The sequence below is a fragment of the Podarcis cretensis genome, assembly GCF_951804945.1.
Source record: "Podarcis cretensis genome assembly, chromosome: 8".
Taxonomy (NCBI): Eukaryota; Metazoa; Chordata; class Lepidosauria; order Squamata; family Lacertidae; genus Podarcis; species Podarcis cretensis.
Window position 1 is genome coordinate 39,860,470 of NC_137177.1, and position 15,781 is coordinate 39,876,250.

The following is a 15,781-nucleotide window of genomic DNA, read 5'->3' on the forward strand; positions in this document are numbered from 1 at the left end:
TTTGTTTGTGGTCGTTGCAGATAAGACCTATTAAGCACTGCTATGCTCGTATTCATACTTTATTTATTTACTTACTGCTATTTCATTCCTAACCTTGCAAGTACATGCAGAAAATACTACAAAAGTTGTGTGATGCATTCTAGATTTTTGTGATTTGTGTTTTTGTTTGATTTTTCTAAATTATTCCAAGTTACATATATTTTATTACAGTAGCTAAGTGTTAGAAAAACCCATTTGCATCAACACAATCAGAGGAAGTTGGCTTGGTATAAAAGGCTAACAATTGTAAATGTGAAACAGAAATATATGTGGTCTGAAGAATTGCATGAAAATGAAGAAATAAAAATAACTGGTTCATTTTTAAGATAATGCATTAACAATAGTAGAAACCCCTAGACTGATCAGCTGTGATGATGTGATGTCATGAGATGCTTACTAACATTCTATTTATTGAAAGATGTTATGAAGCGATGCTATCCCAAAATGTTGTCAGTTTGCAATAGGGGTTCTCTTATAGTGATTACTTTGGGAAGCACGCCACTTAAATAATTTGTTTCTAAAACACTGTGTGTGTTGCAGAGAGACACCATTATCTTGTATTGTTTGACCCATACCTTAAGATCTAGAAGGGCTTCCTTGCTTTAGTGCCTGCCAGTAAAAGCAATTAGACTGATGAGGGTTGATAACTGGACCTTCTGATGGTGGTTCTGAAGTTATGGAGAACAAATACAAAGAGCCTGAAGGCACCATTTCTCTCAGTATTTAAGAAGGCTTTATAAGCCTATATTTTTTCAAAAGCTTTTGATTAGGGTGGGTATGCCTAATCTATTTTATCCTGATTTTGATAATTTTAATACTTATTACAGGCATACCTTGGGTTACAGACACTTCAGGTTGCGTTTTTTCGGGTTACGGACCCGCCGAAACCCGAAAGTACCAGAACAGGTTACTTCTGGGTTTGGGCGGTCGCACATGCGCAGAAGCACTGAATCGCAACCCGCGTGTGTGCACGTTCACAAACCGAGCGTCCACTGTACTGACTGTGTTAAAAGGTTACGTGAAATGGATTTGTATTTTAAAATACTGTAAGCCACTTTATTGAGGATTTTCTCAAAAAGCTGTGTATAAATCCATTAAATTAAATTAAATTAAATCTGAGGTGGAGTATATTATAGATGGTGAAGGGGAGAGTTCATACCTTTACGTTAAAGTGGTTTCGAAAGACTAATGTCAGTAGTGCTGTTGAAAAATATTCATAAAAGAGCAGCCTTTGGCTATTTGTTGTGAGCATGGCAAGCCAGCAAAAGAAGCAGCTTTTTATCACAATCTTTTAGCTGTCTATAAAATTCATTATTGGAGTTCCCTTCTTTAAAAACAAAACCCCAGCTGAAGGAGGGAGAAATACATATTTTGCAGTATTTGAAGTAATTTAGCCTTCTTTCACCTACTCTTTCTTTAGTTGAATTGCAGGAGTAATAAAACAAAAAACAAAACGCCAGTATTTGCTTTGTTTTTGTTTTTAAATTGTGGATCTGTTTGTCAACTTGGACTCCTTTGGGAGGAAGGGCAAGATATAAAGCATTCCGCTGGATCACAGAGTGGCCAAATACTGGCCTGCACCAGCGCCTCCACCCTTCCTTGTATCCTTAATCTAATTCTATTCATTTAGTTAGTTAGCTATCCCGGTAGTTAGTTTTGTTTGTTTGTTTGATTGATTAATATACCACCTTTTTTATAACATCCCAGGGCGGATCACAGAATAAAATACAGGATAAAAACATGAAAATAAATAAAACAAAACAGCAAAACAATACCCCACTCCCACAGACACATTTTAAATGCTGTAGAATATTAATAAGCCAAAGCCCTCGTTGAAGAGGGTCGTTTTTACCGGGCACCTAAAATATATATAATGAAGGTGCCAGGCGAACCTCCCTAGGGAGAACATTCCACAAAGGGAAGCCACTGCAAAAAAGGCCCTCGTGTTGCCCCCCTCCAGACCTCAGATGGAGGAGGCACACAAAGAAGGGCCTCCGATGATGAACGCCGCATCTGGGATGGGTTTCTATGGGGAGAGACAGTACTTAAGGTATTGCGGTCCTGAACCATTTAAGGATTTATAGGTCAAAACCAGCACTTTCAATCAGGCCCAGAAACTAATTGGCAGCCAATGCAGTTGGTGCAATATGCTCAGACTGTTGATTTTGAACCATCTTCAGAGGCAGCCCTACTTATAATGTGTTGCAGTAATCCAACCTAGAAGTTACCAGAGCATAGACAACAGAAGTTAGGCTATCCAGGCCCAGATAGGGATGCAGGTGGGCCACCGCCGAAGCTGATGGAAGGCTCTCTGAACCACTGAGGCCACCTGTTCCTCAAGTGACAGCAGAGGATCCAGGAGTACCCCCAAGCTATGTACCTGCTCCTTCAGAGGGAATGTAACCCCATCTAGAGCAGGCAACCTCCCTGCCATCTGGTCTGAGGAACCACCCACCAACAGTACTTCAATCTTATCTGGGTTGAGCTTCAATTGTTGGCTCTCATCCAGTCCATTACCAAGGCAAGACATCAGTTCACCACATCCACTGCTTTACCCGCAGATGTAAGGAGTAATAGAGTTGTCTGTCATCAACATATTGCTGACAACCCACTGGGGTCTGGATTACCTCACTCAGCATTTTCATGTAAATGTTAAATAGCATAGGGGATAAAATTGAGCCTGAGAAACTCCACACTGAAGGCTCCACAGAGTTGAAAAGCACTAGTATTACCCTCTGGGAGCGACCATCCAAGTAGGACTGGAACTATGCAGTGGTTGTGTACTTAACAGTACAATAGACAACTGTACAGTATTTTGTTTTAACATCCATTAGTATAGCATCCTATTTAAATATATTAAATATATTACAAGTATATGAATGGTTTATAAGTAAGCTATGGATTGGTTTGTAAGTGAAAGGGACTGCATGAAAGCACAGAGAAAATAAATATGTTCAGATGTGTTCATAATAGTTTACTTCCAAAGAATTATTCCCAGAGAGTTGGGACTTAGCACTTAAATAAAACAGCTCACTTACCTATAATCTTTTCCTGTTTTCCCCCCTGCTTAGGAATGACCTAGAGGCCTTAAATACATTTCTGCATCCTTTGGGCTCTACAATCGAGAGAAGCTCCCTGAAAGCACTACTCATTAATGTTAAAAGGAAACTACCTCAGCACACGGAAGGAAAGGTGGAAAGACTTGCAATAAAAACAAAACAGTTTTTCTGAATAATGTGTACTTGCAAAGTCTCCAGGAAGCAAATTTCCATATTTTTTTTCAGTATTAAGATGGGAAATTCAAACGGATTTGACTGACGGGCTCTGTCAAACCAAGAAGCTGTTAGATCTGCTGATGTGAAGGCTCAGTGGTTCTTCAAAGAAAGACGTCTCTGTTAACAATCACTGTTGAACAGTGATTTTGCTCATCCCCTCCTAATACTATTTGAAGCAGTTTCTAACTATTATATTACTTTGAAAAAAATTAAGTTCCTTCAGTGTAAATTAATGTTAACGTCAGGTGTCAAAAATGTGTTGGCAGGAAAACTGCAACAGATTGTTTTGGTTTTTTTGTTTTGTTTTGCCCCCTGCTTTGAAATTGTATCTTGAGTGCACACAATAGAATGCTAAGTGGAAAATAAAGTATTTTTTAAAAACTATCATAGCTAGCTTTTACAATTATAGTTTGTAATAGCAGCAGTGCTGCATTTGAACACTGAATAATACAAAGACAGTAAACCTGCTGCCTTTCTCACTGCTGACACAAATTACCTATCTTTTTTGTTTTTGAAATGCCTCCTATGAAAATTATGTGCATACTCTACTACTGCTACACATAGATCTATTTCCAAGGGAGCAATTCAAGAGGAGGGATTGTTAATTCAAGGAACCTTTGGTCAAGTACTTCCTTATGTATTGCTGCAGTGCACAAGAAAGTAAAATGGACTACAAGCGGCGCTTTTTGCTTGGCGGGTCCAAGCAAAAGGTGCAGCAACACCAGCAGTATCAAGTGCCAGAACTAGGCAAGACTCTGAGTGCACCTTTAGCATCTCCAGCCACAACATCCCCTCTGATTTCTCCGGCTGCTGCTGGCGGCTGCAACCATGCGACTCCAATTGCAGACATCCAGCAGGGAATCTCCAAATATCTGGATGCACTCAATGTATTTTGCCGTGCAAGCGCGTTCCTTACAGATCTTTTCAGCAGTGTATTTCGGAACTCGCACTATTCTAAGGCAGCTATGCAACTGAAAGACGTGCAGGAACATGTCATGGAAGCAGCAAGTCGACTCACAGCAGCAATAAAACCAGAAATAGCAAAAATGCTCATGGAACTGAGTGCTGGAGCAGCGAACTTTAAAGATCAAAAGGAATTCAGCCTACAGGACATTGAGGTGAGTTAACACTGATATCACTGATTTTCTATCCATCTCCTTAAATTGCCTCATATCTGCAAGACCTGCAGAGAAGGTTTAAGCCAGGGATAGGGAACATGTGGTCCTCCCAGATGCTGTTGGACTCCACTTCCTGTCAGCTTCAGTGAGCACAGCCAGTGGACAAGTACAGTGGTACCTCTGGTTGTGGATAGGATTCGTTCCGGAGGTCCGGTCGGATCCCAAGGTTTCTGCAACCCGAGGACTGCTTCTGCACATGCACGCGTGGCGAAACCCGGTAAAATACTTCCAGGTTTGCCATGCGTGCATCCCGAAGTTTACGTAACCAGAGGGTTAGGTAAACAGAGGTTCAATTGTATTATTGAAGTCCAACAACATGTGGAGGAGCCCATTCCATTTTTGTGCTGTTTTAGTGAAGATAGAAAAAGTATTAATTATACATCTGCACCTTTCTTATTGTCTGCCTGGTGTCTTAAAATGACAGTGACAGCCTTATATTTTTAAAACAAAAAATTGAATTGATATGGTATATTGCAATATCTTATCTAATAATCTGAGAAAAAAATCCTCATATACACAAGAGAAGCAGCCGTTTAAATGTACAGTGTTTTGTGGAATCTTAAACACAACTGTGGACTAGAGTCCACTTCATCAGATGACTGGAGTGTGATCTTTTGTTGGCAAGGTATACACACACATAGGTGTAAAGAAAAATGTAAACAGTAAGTTCAGAGGGAAATAAAGTATTTGAGAATTACATTGCAGCTTAAATGTATATAAAATAAGCACAGGTACCGTTCAAAAACCACTATTGATTATTGTGTTCTGATTGGAAAGCCTTTATTGAAGAGTGGTGTAAAAACCCATTTAACCGATATCTAATCTTTGAAGCACCATGGTGAGTATAGCTAAATGTAACTATGGTACTGCAGAGTCCATTCACTTAATGGATAGCTTAGGCATTCAAAGGAGCAATGAGTTTAAAAATACAAGCATGGAGATTCAGGATGGAGATTCAGGAACATGACACACTTTTGGAGGCTTATGGAATCCAATGTATTCCTGAATGCCCTTGGGAAGTTTCTAGTTAGCATGGCTGGCTTTGTCCTGCAGGATTCCATCTTGTCTCCTATGCTGTTTGATATCTATATGAAGCCATTGGGGAAAGCCATCTGGGAATTTGGAAGAGAGTGCTTTCAGTATGCTGTGTTTCTCCTAGTCAGGTGAGGTAGTGGAAGTGCTGAGCTGTTGTCTAGAATTTGCAATTGAGTGTTAATAAGCTGCAGCTCAGTCCCAACAAGATAGAGGTGTTGTGGGTATGTGGGGTTTTTTGGTTCATGGCAGGGTGTGTGTGGATTCAACCTGTTATTGATAGAGTCATAATCCTCTAGAAGAGTAGGGTGCCAGGATGCCTTTGGAGGCAGCCTTTGAAAACTGCCTAGAAGCAACAGTCAGCTCAGAATACAGCTGCTAGGAATTTAATTGGGGAAGATCATTCCAATCATATCTGCAAAGTTTTAGAAGGGGATCACTTGCTACATGTCCACCTCTGAGCCAAATTTAGGATGCTAGTGTTTCGTTTTAAAGCCCCAAGCAGTTTGAACCTAGATATCTCAGAGCACTTTCTCCCATATCAGCTGACTTGTGCTCTGGCTGATGTGTTTTGAAAAAGGATTTTGTGTTTTTAAGAAAGTGAGCTTAGCTGAATTATCCAGTAGGATTGCCATTGTTAGCTACATCTTGAGGGGTTTTGTGTGTGTGTTCCTGTCACATCGTCTTGCCTTTAAGTATTTCTGCAGTAAGTAAAAAAGACAGGTGTCACTTTATTTTGGTTGCATAGCTGCAGTTGCTTGTGTCACATGTGCTACTTTGCCATCTGTACAGGACATACATAAGTAGTCAGATGCAGGACATTCTTTTGGCTCAACTAAATATACATACAAGTTTTTCAACCTGATGGTGGGCTTTTGCTGTTAGAGAACATTGTAGAGTTCACTAACAGCTTCATGTCTGAGTGGGGTTTTGAATATGGGTCTTCAGCACTCCAGTCACCACATTGGCACACTCATTTCTCAACTAGAGAGAAGTGATAAACACTGTTAAAAGCAGTTTTTGTCCTGGTAAGCCTCTGTTGTTTCTTAGGGTGTATTTCAATGTGGCATGAGGCAGAAGTATCTCATTTGTACTCGCTTGTATCACAACATTTCCATGACTTGTCCAAAGCCTGGAGATGTGTATGTTTTTCTTTCCTTCCCTGTCTGTCTCCACCCCCTGGAGGGGGAAAGTAGTGTTGCAAAATACGGGGAGACGTGCATCTTGCAGCTTTGAATGACAGTCACGAGTGCAAGTCATTCATGCTTCTGACGTGCATGATGTCTAAAGCTGCCCCCAAGAGTGTTCACCTACTTCCCTATTATTTTCTCTTGGTAGCATGTTGTAAGCAAGATGATGACATTCAAAAGCCCTTACAGGGTTGTCTTTTTAAATTGGGGCTGCATGACATGTTATAAAATTTTCAGGTACATAGTATCAGTACTGCCTGTTCCCAGAATGCACAGCATAAAGTTTGAGGCAAGCACTATACCAGTATGCTGCAGGAATCCAGGCCCCAGGATACATCCATTGCTTACATATGGAGCCAAAAATGTATGTGAACACACATGTGTCACAATTCAGATTGTGTAACAGATAATAAAATTGGCCCTGAGATGGAAAAGAAGCAGAGAGAATTTCATCCTAGTTCTATATTGTTACATTATAAAACACTCAATGGACACTTTAGCTGGTGTCCACAAATCTGCTTTGTTCAGCAGCACAGGAACACATAAATCTGCCTGGTACTGAGTCAGACCATTGCATTTAGCTCAGTATTCTACTACTGAGAGCAGCTTCCCAACATTTTAGACAGGGGAGACTCCTAGCCCTACATCCCTGCCCCTGAGTTCTTGTTTGTGCTGCAGTTTGGTGGAGGTGAGAAGCAGCAGCAGTTTCTTCCATTTGTTGATTATGTTATCCAGGCTTTTGTGTAAATGTGAAAACAACTCCCTTCACCTGTGTTAGGTATGGATGGTGAGCACAGAGGCTGGCTCTTAAGCCATACCAGTCTACAGCGCCGCTGCCACACACACACCCCCTTTAGTTATAATGTTTTAGAAAGGGAACCAACACAGTAGATTTGTATTTGTATCACTTTTTAGAGTTGTACTTTCTGCAATCTTGCAAAATAGTCTGCAGTACTGCAAAATGTGTTCTTGCTGTTTGCCTTAACCAGTGGCCCCCAGAAGAAAGGAGCTTTTCTGTTGGAGTGTGCTCTGGAGTCTCATCAGTTTCAACTTTTAAAATAAGCTTTACTAATAATTTGAGACAAGTAGCCCTTGGCCTAAATAAACTGAATTCTGTAAGAACCCAGAATCAGAGTGTCATTCTTTCCATAAGAATCGTATTGACAGGCTTAACCATTGCATTTTTTTTTTTTTTACGTATGTGTGTGTGTGTATGCTAGCTGAATACTTCTTAAAATAAGGAAACTGCACTGGAGAGGCCAGTCGGCATACCTAAACTGTTCAGTTTAAACTTTGTACAAAGAGGGGAAATGATCAAATCATAAAGGAATGTTGAAGGGAGACTAGATGGAATGGGCAGGGAGGGGGAGCCACTACCACCAGCAGTTCTGCTTAAGTAGAATTAGCTGTTAGCGTTTTGACAAACTCAGCCATTTATTAAAAGGGGAAACGTATTCTAAAAAGAAGTCGTATATCTGTTTGCCTTATTGAAATACTTATTTAAATTTATTTAAAGCATTTTTATCCCCCTCTTCAGCTGAAACAGGCTGCAGAGCAAGTTACAGTTATCAGTGATAATACAGTCTCTGTCCTTGGGTATACAATCTAAAAGGCACAAAAGGAAAAGGAATTGGTAGGGGTGGGGAAACAAGCTCTTAGTTACAGAGAACTGTAATTTACTGGTCTTTTAGATGGAAGGGGCCGTGGAGGCCCATGTCTCCCTCTCTTGTAGCCTGACTGAACGGCTGCTTGTGCATGCTACATACTCCAAAAATGAGGCAAGCAAATGTACTTTACTGCAGTTATTGTGTCTAGTGCATTTAACCACAGAATCCTCAAAATACTGGGTTGTAGCCAACTAAGTTCTCAGAGTAGACCCATTGAAATTAATGGACATGACTAACTTAGGTCATTGTGTGGGAGGAGTGGCAACTCAGTTAGATCCCTTAATATGCCACACAGGATGGAGCCTTCAGTGTAAGTAACCACTGCTTCATTTTGTGCTTTTATTAATTTTTAGATTAGATGTAGGGTAATAATGTATTTGTATGAATGTCAATTAGATATTTTCACATGGGAAAATTTAGTTCAAACACTAGAACACACTTGCAAATAACTGAATGGAAGAATATCCTTTTGTTTTTGTTTTTTCATTTTCATAGGTACTTGGACGATGTTTCTTGACAGTGATGCAGGTTCATTTTCAGTTTTTATCCCAAGCATTGCAGAAGGTCCAACCAGTGGCTCATTCATGTTTTACGGAAGCTGTAGCTCAGGAAAGAAAGAATTCTAATATGGCTGAGACATCCAGTGCAAGTCCCACAATTGAGCTAGAAGAAGCTGTGCGGTCATGGAGAGGAGCGGCTGAGGTAAAGATGTAATTGCTGTGTTGCTGGATCTGGTCAACAGTCCAAAATTCAGTGTTCTGTCTCCACCTAGGTGCTGCTAGGTAGCTCCCAAGCATAGCCTATTTATTTATATTTCATAAAAAATGTATACTGCTTGATTGTAAGAAAAAACCTCAAAGCAGCTTTAAAAAAACCTCAAGGGCTTGAAAGTGGTAACATACATTTAGTTCTGGCAAAGTGGCTTTACTTTTCATAGTGGTGGTAACTTGCAGCTTGTGTGTTGGTAATCTTTTGGTTTCTAAAACTACCAAAAGACTGAAGAATTCTACAGAAAATCAGGCCTTTGGCCACAGAATGATAAGCTAGAGGTTCCAGCAAGCCACCATGAGGTTGGGAGTACTCCGTAAAGTCAAGTGGTATCTCTAGCTGCATTAGGGAATGCGCATATATTGGTTGAATTTTGTACATTCTCTTACCTTCATGCATAATTCCCAGCTTACACTCATCTTAACATTTATATGTATTTTTAATGTGTTGGTATCTGTAATTATTTGTTAATTTAATTAAAGTAATCCACATACACAAAGTTCTCCCTCTCACCTCGACAGTAGTGCTGGCTACCATAATGAGGGTTTGTTAACAAGTTTGTTTAAAAGATTGCAGTCCCCCTGCTGCATCTCCCCCTGCAATGAAAAATCAGTCATACAAATCTGATGATTAAATTGAGAACTTTAACTAAATTCTGAACCTAAATTAAATAACCCACTTCCCTTCCTGTTTGCTTTCACCATAGTGACTGTGGGGCTCAAAAGTTTATTTTGCCACTTTTGAGCCACTGCTATTTTGTCTTATCCATTTTTTGTGTCCTCTTTGAAGGCCACATCACGGCTACGAGAAAGGGGTTGTGATGGCTGTTTGGCTGGAATCGAGGTCCAGCAACTCTTCTGCTCCCAGAGTGTGGCAATTCCTGAGCACCAGCTAAAAGAATTGAACTTGAAAATAGACAGTGCTTTGCAGGTTAGTTATATCTTTATATCACCATTTGGGTGAGTATGGAATAAAATATGTAGGGCAGTCTGAGGACTTAAGTAGGGTTGCTGCTGAGCAAGTCCTTTTTAATGAGAGCTTCTGTGCCAACAGCAGAGACTGCTGACATTCTGGAAGCTTTAGCTGCCCCCTCAGCTAAGGGAGGGTGTGATTGATCATGGGGAAGATGTTATTTTCTCTTTTAGGTTAGCAAGGTTTTGTGATGATATTGGGTGGTGGTTGTTTTAAATTCAGGTATGTGATGCATTAAACATATATCTATTTACTATCAGGCATATAAAGCTGCATTGGAAAGTTTGGGTCACTGTGAATATGCGATGAAGGCTGGCTTCCACTTGAACCCAAAATCTATTGAAGCCAGTTTGCAGGTAAACACCCCCCCAATCTTCTTCCAGCAAAGATGTTTACTGTAGATAAAGCTGAATTGCTTGCATATGGATTTCTCCCTGATACATTGCTTTGGTGTTCTGTCTCTAAAGGGCTGTTGCAGTGATGCTGAAGCCCAGCAGACTGGCCGGAGACAGACCCCTTCTCAACCCATTCAGTGTGAGCTCCCCACAGTTCCTGTTCAGATAGGTGCCCACTTCCTAAAAGGAATATCCTTTAATGAGTCGGCGGCAGATAACCTGAAGCTCAAAACGGTAAGTACCCCAAATCTGTATCAAACCCAGTAATATTTTCTTTGTTGGTAGCAAGCTCCGTGTTGATAGATATGCAAAGCAAGCATTTTAAACCTTGTCCCACTTTAGCAAGTTTATTCAGTAAATATTTAGTGTTTTGGTATTTAAAAGATACTGGATTGCAAGCGAAACTGTGTTCCAAAAGCTAATGGTCACATTCAGCCAATTGTAGCCCTTCTGGCTGAAGGGACTAACAGCCCCGGTGATGCATCTTTTCTGCTTTGTGTCTTGTTTCCTTAAAGCTTACTGGTAGCATTCTCCAAAAGTTAGAGGCAGTTTTCTTAAATGCTCCTCCTTCCCCTCCACATGCTGGCTTATTTTGTGTACAGTGGTACCTCTGGTTGTGAACGGGATCCATTCCGGAGGCCCGTTCGCAACATGAATAGAGCGCAACCCGCATTGCTTCTGTGCATGCGCGTGATTTCATTTTGCGTTTCTGTGCACGCGTGAGCAGCGAAACCCAGAAGTAGCCCTTTCCAGTACTTCTGGGTCGCTGCTGGATGTAACCTGAAAGAACGTAACCTGAAGCGGACATAACATGAGGTATGACTGTATACATGTTGATTCTGCTTGTCATGAAGTGCCTCCTCACTTCTCTCTGAAGAGATGAAGAGAGACAGAAGACAGATCCTCACATATGGCCACAACCGAGAGCAAAGTCTCTCCTTGCAAAGTTCTAAGCTGCTGTAACTATGATGATGATGTTGGCACAGTCTTGTTGCACTGGAGTTACCTGTTCCAGAGCATCTAGTTCTTTGTCAGGCACATTTTTGCAGTGTATGGAATTGATTGGCCTGGTTTAGTATGGAAAGAAATCGGCCACAGCTCAGTGGCTTGAAAAAAGGGAACTGTGATTCATGATAGAGGATTTGGGCCACTATTTGGTGCAAGAGATTTCCTGCAAAGATAGGTTTTGAACCTTCAGCATGGTGAATTGTTCCATAAAAAGTTAGCGTCAAACAGGATTGTCCTAATTTTTTTTTAAAAAATTACTATCATTTTATCCCTCTTTTCAGACAGTTGTCTTCCAAAATGACATATTGGTTTTAAAAACAGCTGGGATATCTTATTGGGCTTACAAAGGCACACTCAATGGAAGGGAAGTGGAGAGATAGTGTAGGAGGGAGGCCAGTTCTTTAAGGCCAGAAGGAAGTGGGTGAGCTATTTATAATCCAGCTGGGGCCAGGATGACCTTCCCTTGTTCTTCTTCTCTTGAATAGCAGTTGGTGACTCTTGTTCCTTTGGCCGATGGTTGGGACCAGAGTGTCCTTTCCATTTGCTTCTGCAGTCCCAGGACAATTGGCAGCGGGACCCAAATATTCTGTCTGGCAGGGAGGAAGACACAAACTTTTTCTCCGCACCAGATGAGACCAGGCTACTCTCCCCCTTATAATGATGTCCTTTCTGGGAGTTGCGGAGAAGCAACCTCCCAAGGGCCTAGGCCAATGGCAGTGGCCAGAGTGTGTTGCCTTCAACTCTGAAATTCTTAAGCAAGCTGGTAGTTGGTTTAAGACTTTATTTGGTTCTCATATGAAGTTTTAAAAATACACATACATATTTTAACACTGTGAACATCTAAGCCTCCATTCTCCAATATGTGGCATGTACCATGCATATTAGAAAATCCATGCATCCGATGAAGAGGACAATAATCTATGAAGACCTATTCTATAATTTTTTTAAAAAAAATTAAAAAATTTAGAGAGCCACAGCACTCTTTGAAATAATAGATCTGATAGCCCCCGCCTCTCTTCTTCAGCAGCCTCCCTTTTATTATCATTCCACATATTCTCATGCTATTTCTAATAAGCCATTGGAACCCCAGCCCTGGTTGCTGTGTGTTTCCTCCTGAATTCAGGGAATCTACACAGATATAGTATGAAACAGAGATATCACCATTGGAATGAGGGTGCTGGTGACCACTGGAAACAGCAGGCGCAGGGGGAAGTGTTGGGCTAGAACCATCATAATTTGAACACTGATTTAAGTAATAACTGCAGTCATCAGTATTTATGTAAGGTGTTTATATATGGCTTAATTACCAAAGTGCCTGCATGCATGGTGGGGGGAGTGGGGAAAGGGTATCATGACTTGCTTGCTTCCTACATAGCAATCTTGTTTTGTGTTCTTGTTTTTGCAGCACACGATGATACAACTAATTAAAGAAGCTGGCTGCCATAATGGAGTGACCCCAAGGGATGACTCTCCTGTGACTGAAGTGCTGAACCAAGTTTGCCCTTCTACATGGCGGGGCGCATGTAAGACGGCTGTACAGTTGTTGTTTGGCCAAGCTGGGCTGGTAAGTAGCCATGAGTGCACAAGTGTTGATTTTAGAATACTTAAAACGTTCTTTACAGCTCCAAGGATATCTCAGGGCAGCTTCCAAAATATTTGCCCAATATAATCTCCTTCAAGCATAATTTAAGAAATAAAATAGTGTGTTTATCGATTTGGTGCCAAGATTGTTCAGGTAGCCTTTCCTGCCCTCATCCTTGGTCTTCTCTGGTGCTGCCAGGTAGTGAGTCTGCTTTGGTGCTCTGAGGCAAGGCAGTCGGGTCAAGCACCTGGAGCTCACTCAGCCCATTATGGTGAGGGGGCATGTCTCCTTTGCTGGCAGCAGGTAGTTGCAAGGTGGCAGCTCCAATTGAGGACCTCTAGAGCCAGGTAATGGTACTGAGCAGTTGGAGCATACTCAGCTCATGGATGGAAACCACCTTCCTTTGCTAGCAGTTTCCAGGCAGAAGGTCTTCTGAGGCAAGGGAGTCAGGCTGAACAGCTATGTGAGGAGAGTAAAAAGGGGACAGCTGACATGCGGCAAATATAATTTAGTTCTGAAAAATGTATGGGTCATCATCTATATGTTGGAACCTGTAGCTGATGGTTGCAGTGTAGAGTGCTTTGTTTTGTATGCCAGTCAGTCACCTGTGTCCTTTTCCAGGATACCCCATTCCATATCTCCTCCTTCCCCATCTATTTTCTTCCTCCTAACAGTCAGTATCCCATGGCCACTGAGCACAACCAACTCATGTTGGGCGTTTTTCATCCCCATCCCCAATAGGCTTTTGTACCTCTACAAACCTTGGGGTTTGCCCCAGCCTGCTGATTCCTTCCTCTTGTGCATGGATGGTGCAGATTTGGCTCCATACAGATCCACACTCAATATTTGTATATAAGATGATGCTATTAATTGACCAGCTTCTCCGTTATCCCTTTTGTTTTGGGGAACTTATATTCCACAGAGTAAAATATTCCCAACCTGAAGTTCATTGTTTGCATATTTGCCTGTGTGGAATCACACGAATCGCTATCTCCATCTACCTTATTGCACAAGATCCTTGACTCCAATGAATAAGAGGCATTGCAAGGTTTGGGTAGTTTTTCTTTGTCTGCTCAGTCTCAAAGTAACTCTGGTCACTGTAACCAAGAGCTGAGTTGTTGTAGCAACTGGAGTGTTAGGTTTAGATTCAGGGGGGAAATGCCACTCAGAGCACCTTGGAGGAAGGTATAACATAAGCAATAAAACAAGTGTTTGAGATTTGAAATTGTTGCCTTTGTGTAGAAGAAAATGAGAAGTACCAGTGCTTGGTTGAAAAGAAGGAATAAGTGCAATAGGGCCTTAGTTGTAGTAGCGGGGGTAAGGGGTGGTTTGCCTCCAGGGGTACCAAGCCAAGAAAGTTAGCTGCTTCACCTGCATAAATCATTGCAGTGTGTTCTTTTGCTGTCTTTTCTGAGAAGAAATCCATGTTGATGGGAAGTCGAGGAATTGGCCCCCCCAATAGTGCTGCTGCTTCTATTTTGTGGTTTTGTACTGTGCAACAATTATGATTTATTTTAAACTGGAATTTCCCATTTTGAAAACACTGCCTGTGCAGACTCTTAAGAAATCTGCTCTTGCCATCAGTCTTCTCATTCACATTTTTTATATGTGATGTTGGCCCAAGTCATGTGATAATGTGACTAGAGCAGGGACTTCAATTAGATGGACAGAAACTGCCACAGACTCCTCTTTTTTTGCTGGATAGAAGCAGTGATATCTGCATGTTTATGTTCTACTTGCATTGCTTCTAATTTGGTGTACCGATGAGACATTATCTTCCATTGTTTAGATTGTCCTCTAGGTGGGTGTTATGGAGGAAACATCTGTAAAGCCAGAACAATGGAAGTCGGGAGTCATTTCCCAGGCTGGGCGTGAGAAATGGCTGTACTGTGAGATTAGCTTGTTTAGATAAATGAAACACAAGGAGTTGGTAACGTGCTTCCTCATCCGTTGAAATGCTGTTGGCATATACTACAACGCCACTTAGAAATCCTGAATATTGAGTGGTATATAACTACCTGAAAATATGGAAAATAAATACCACTGATACATACACTCCCACAATTGAACTTTAAGATCTCAAGGCTTCATTGGGTATGGAGGAGAGCCGTTAAATGTATGGGCATTGTGCAGGCAGTGTTTCCACTAGATCATAGAATAGGACTTCTGAACTGGGCTTTTCTCTATTGTTCTTTATGAGACCTCAGTCTCCCTGTCCTATACTGATAGCAAGGAAGCTGTTCCTTTTTATAACATTCCAAATTTTGCAGCACCTTAACTGTCCAGATAGAATGCAGGATAATCTTATTGTGAAAACTTGTTTTATAATCATAGGTAGTAAATTGAGAGGGTAGAACTATAAAATGGTTTACTAGATATCAAGTAGTTGCAGCCTCCCAAAAGGAGGACAAAAGGAAAGGCCCAGATCATGTGCAGCTGAAAAATCTTTAGATAAGCCTTCCTCTTTTTAGTTAACAGTGGCCTTTTCAGATGTTACACTGTAGGATTTATCAGAGTAAATGTGAAACGATTCTTCTACACCCACGCACCCCAATTAAAATTCCCTACACGTGCCCCTCTTGCTTGCCTAGTGGTTGAATGCATTAGACTGATGTCCAGCCCCTGTAGCAGTGGGGTGGTGCTTTCGCTAGTTTTAGGGAGTGACATCTTACTCT

General features: G+C 41.2%; 1 protein-coding gene across 1 annotated transcript in view; it reads left to right on the top strand.

Annotated features, from left to right (window-relative positions):
• The window catches only part of GARRE1 (granule associated Rac and RHOG effector 1), a 58,655-nt gene that overhangs the window by 29,872 nt on the left and 13,002 nt on the right, over positions 1-15,781 (top strand). Inside the window, exons 2-7 of the mRNA XM_079988369.1 lie at positions 3,111-4,432; positions 8,877-9,083; positions 9,939-10,079; positions 10,382-10,477; positions 10,589-10,750; positions 12,930-13,088. Coding sequence (XP_079844495.1) covers positions 3,950-4,432; positions 8,877-9,083; positions 9,939-10,079; positions 10,382-10,477; positions 10,589-10,750; positions 12,930-13,088 — 1,248 coding nt within the window. The 5' untranslated portion in view covers positions 3,111-3,949. The remainder of the gene's footprint in view (positions 1-3,110; positions 4,433-8,876; positions 9,084-9,938; positions 10,080-10,381; positions 10,478-10,588; positions 10,751-12,929; positions 13,089-15,781) is intronic.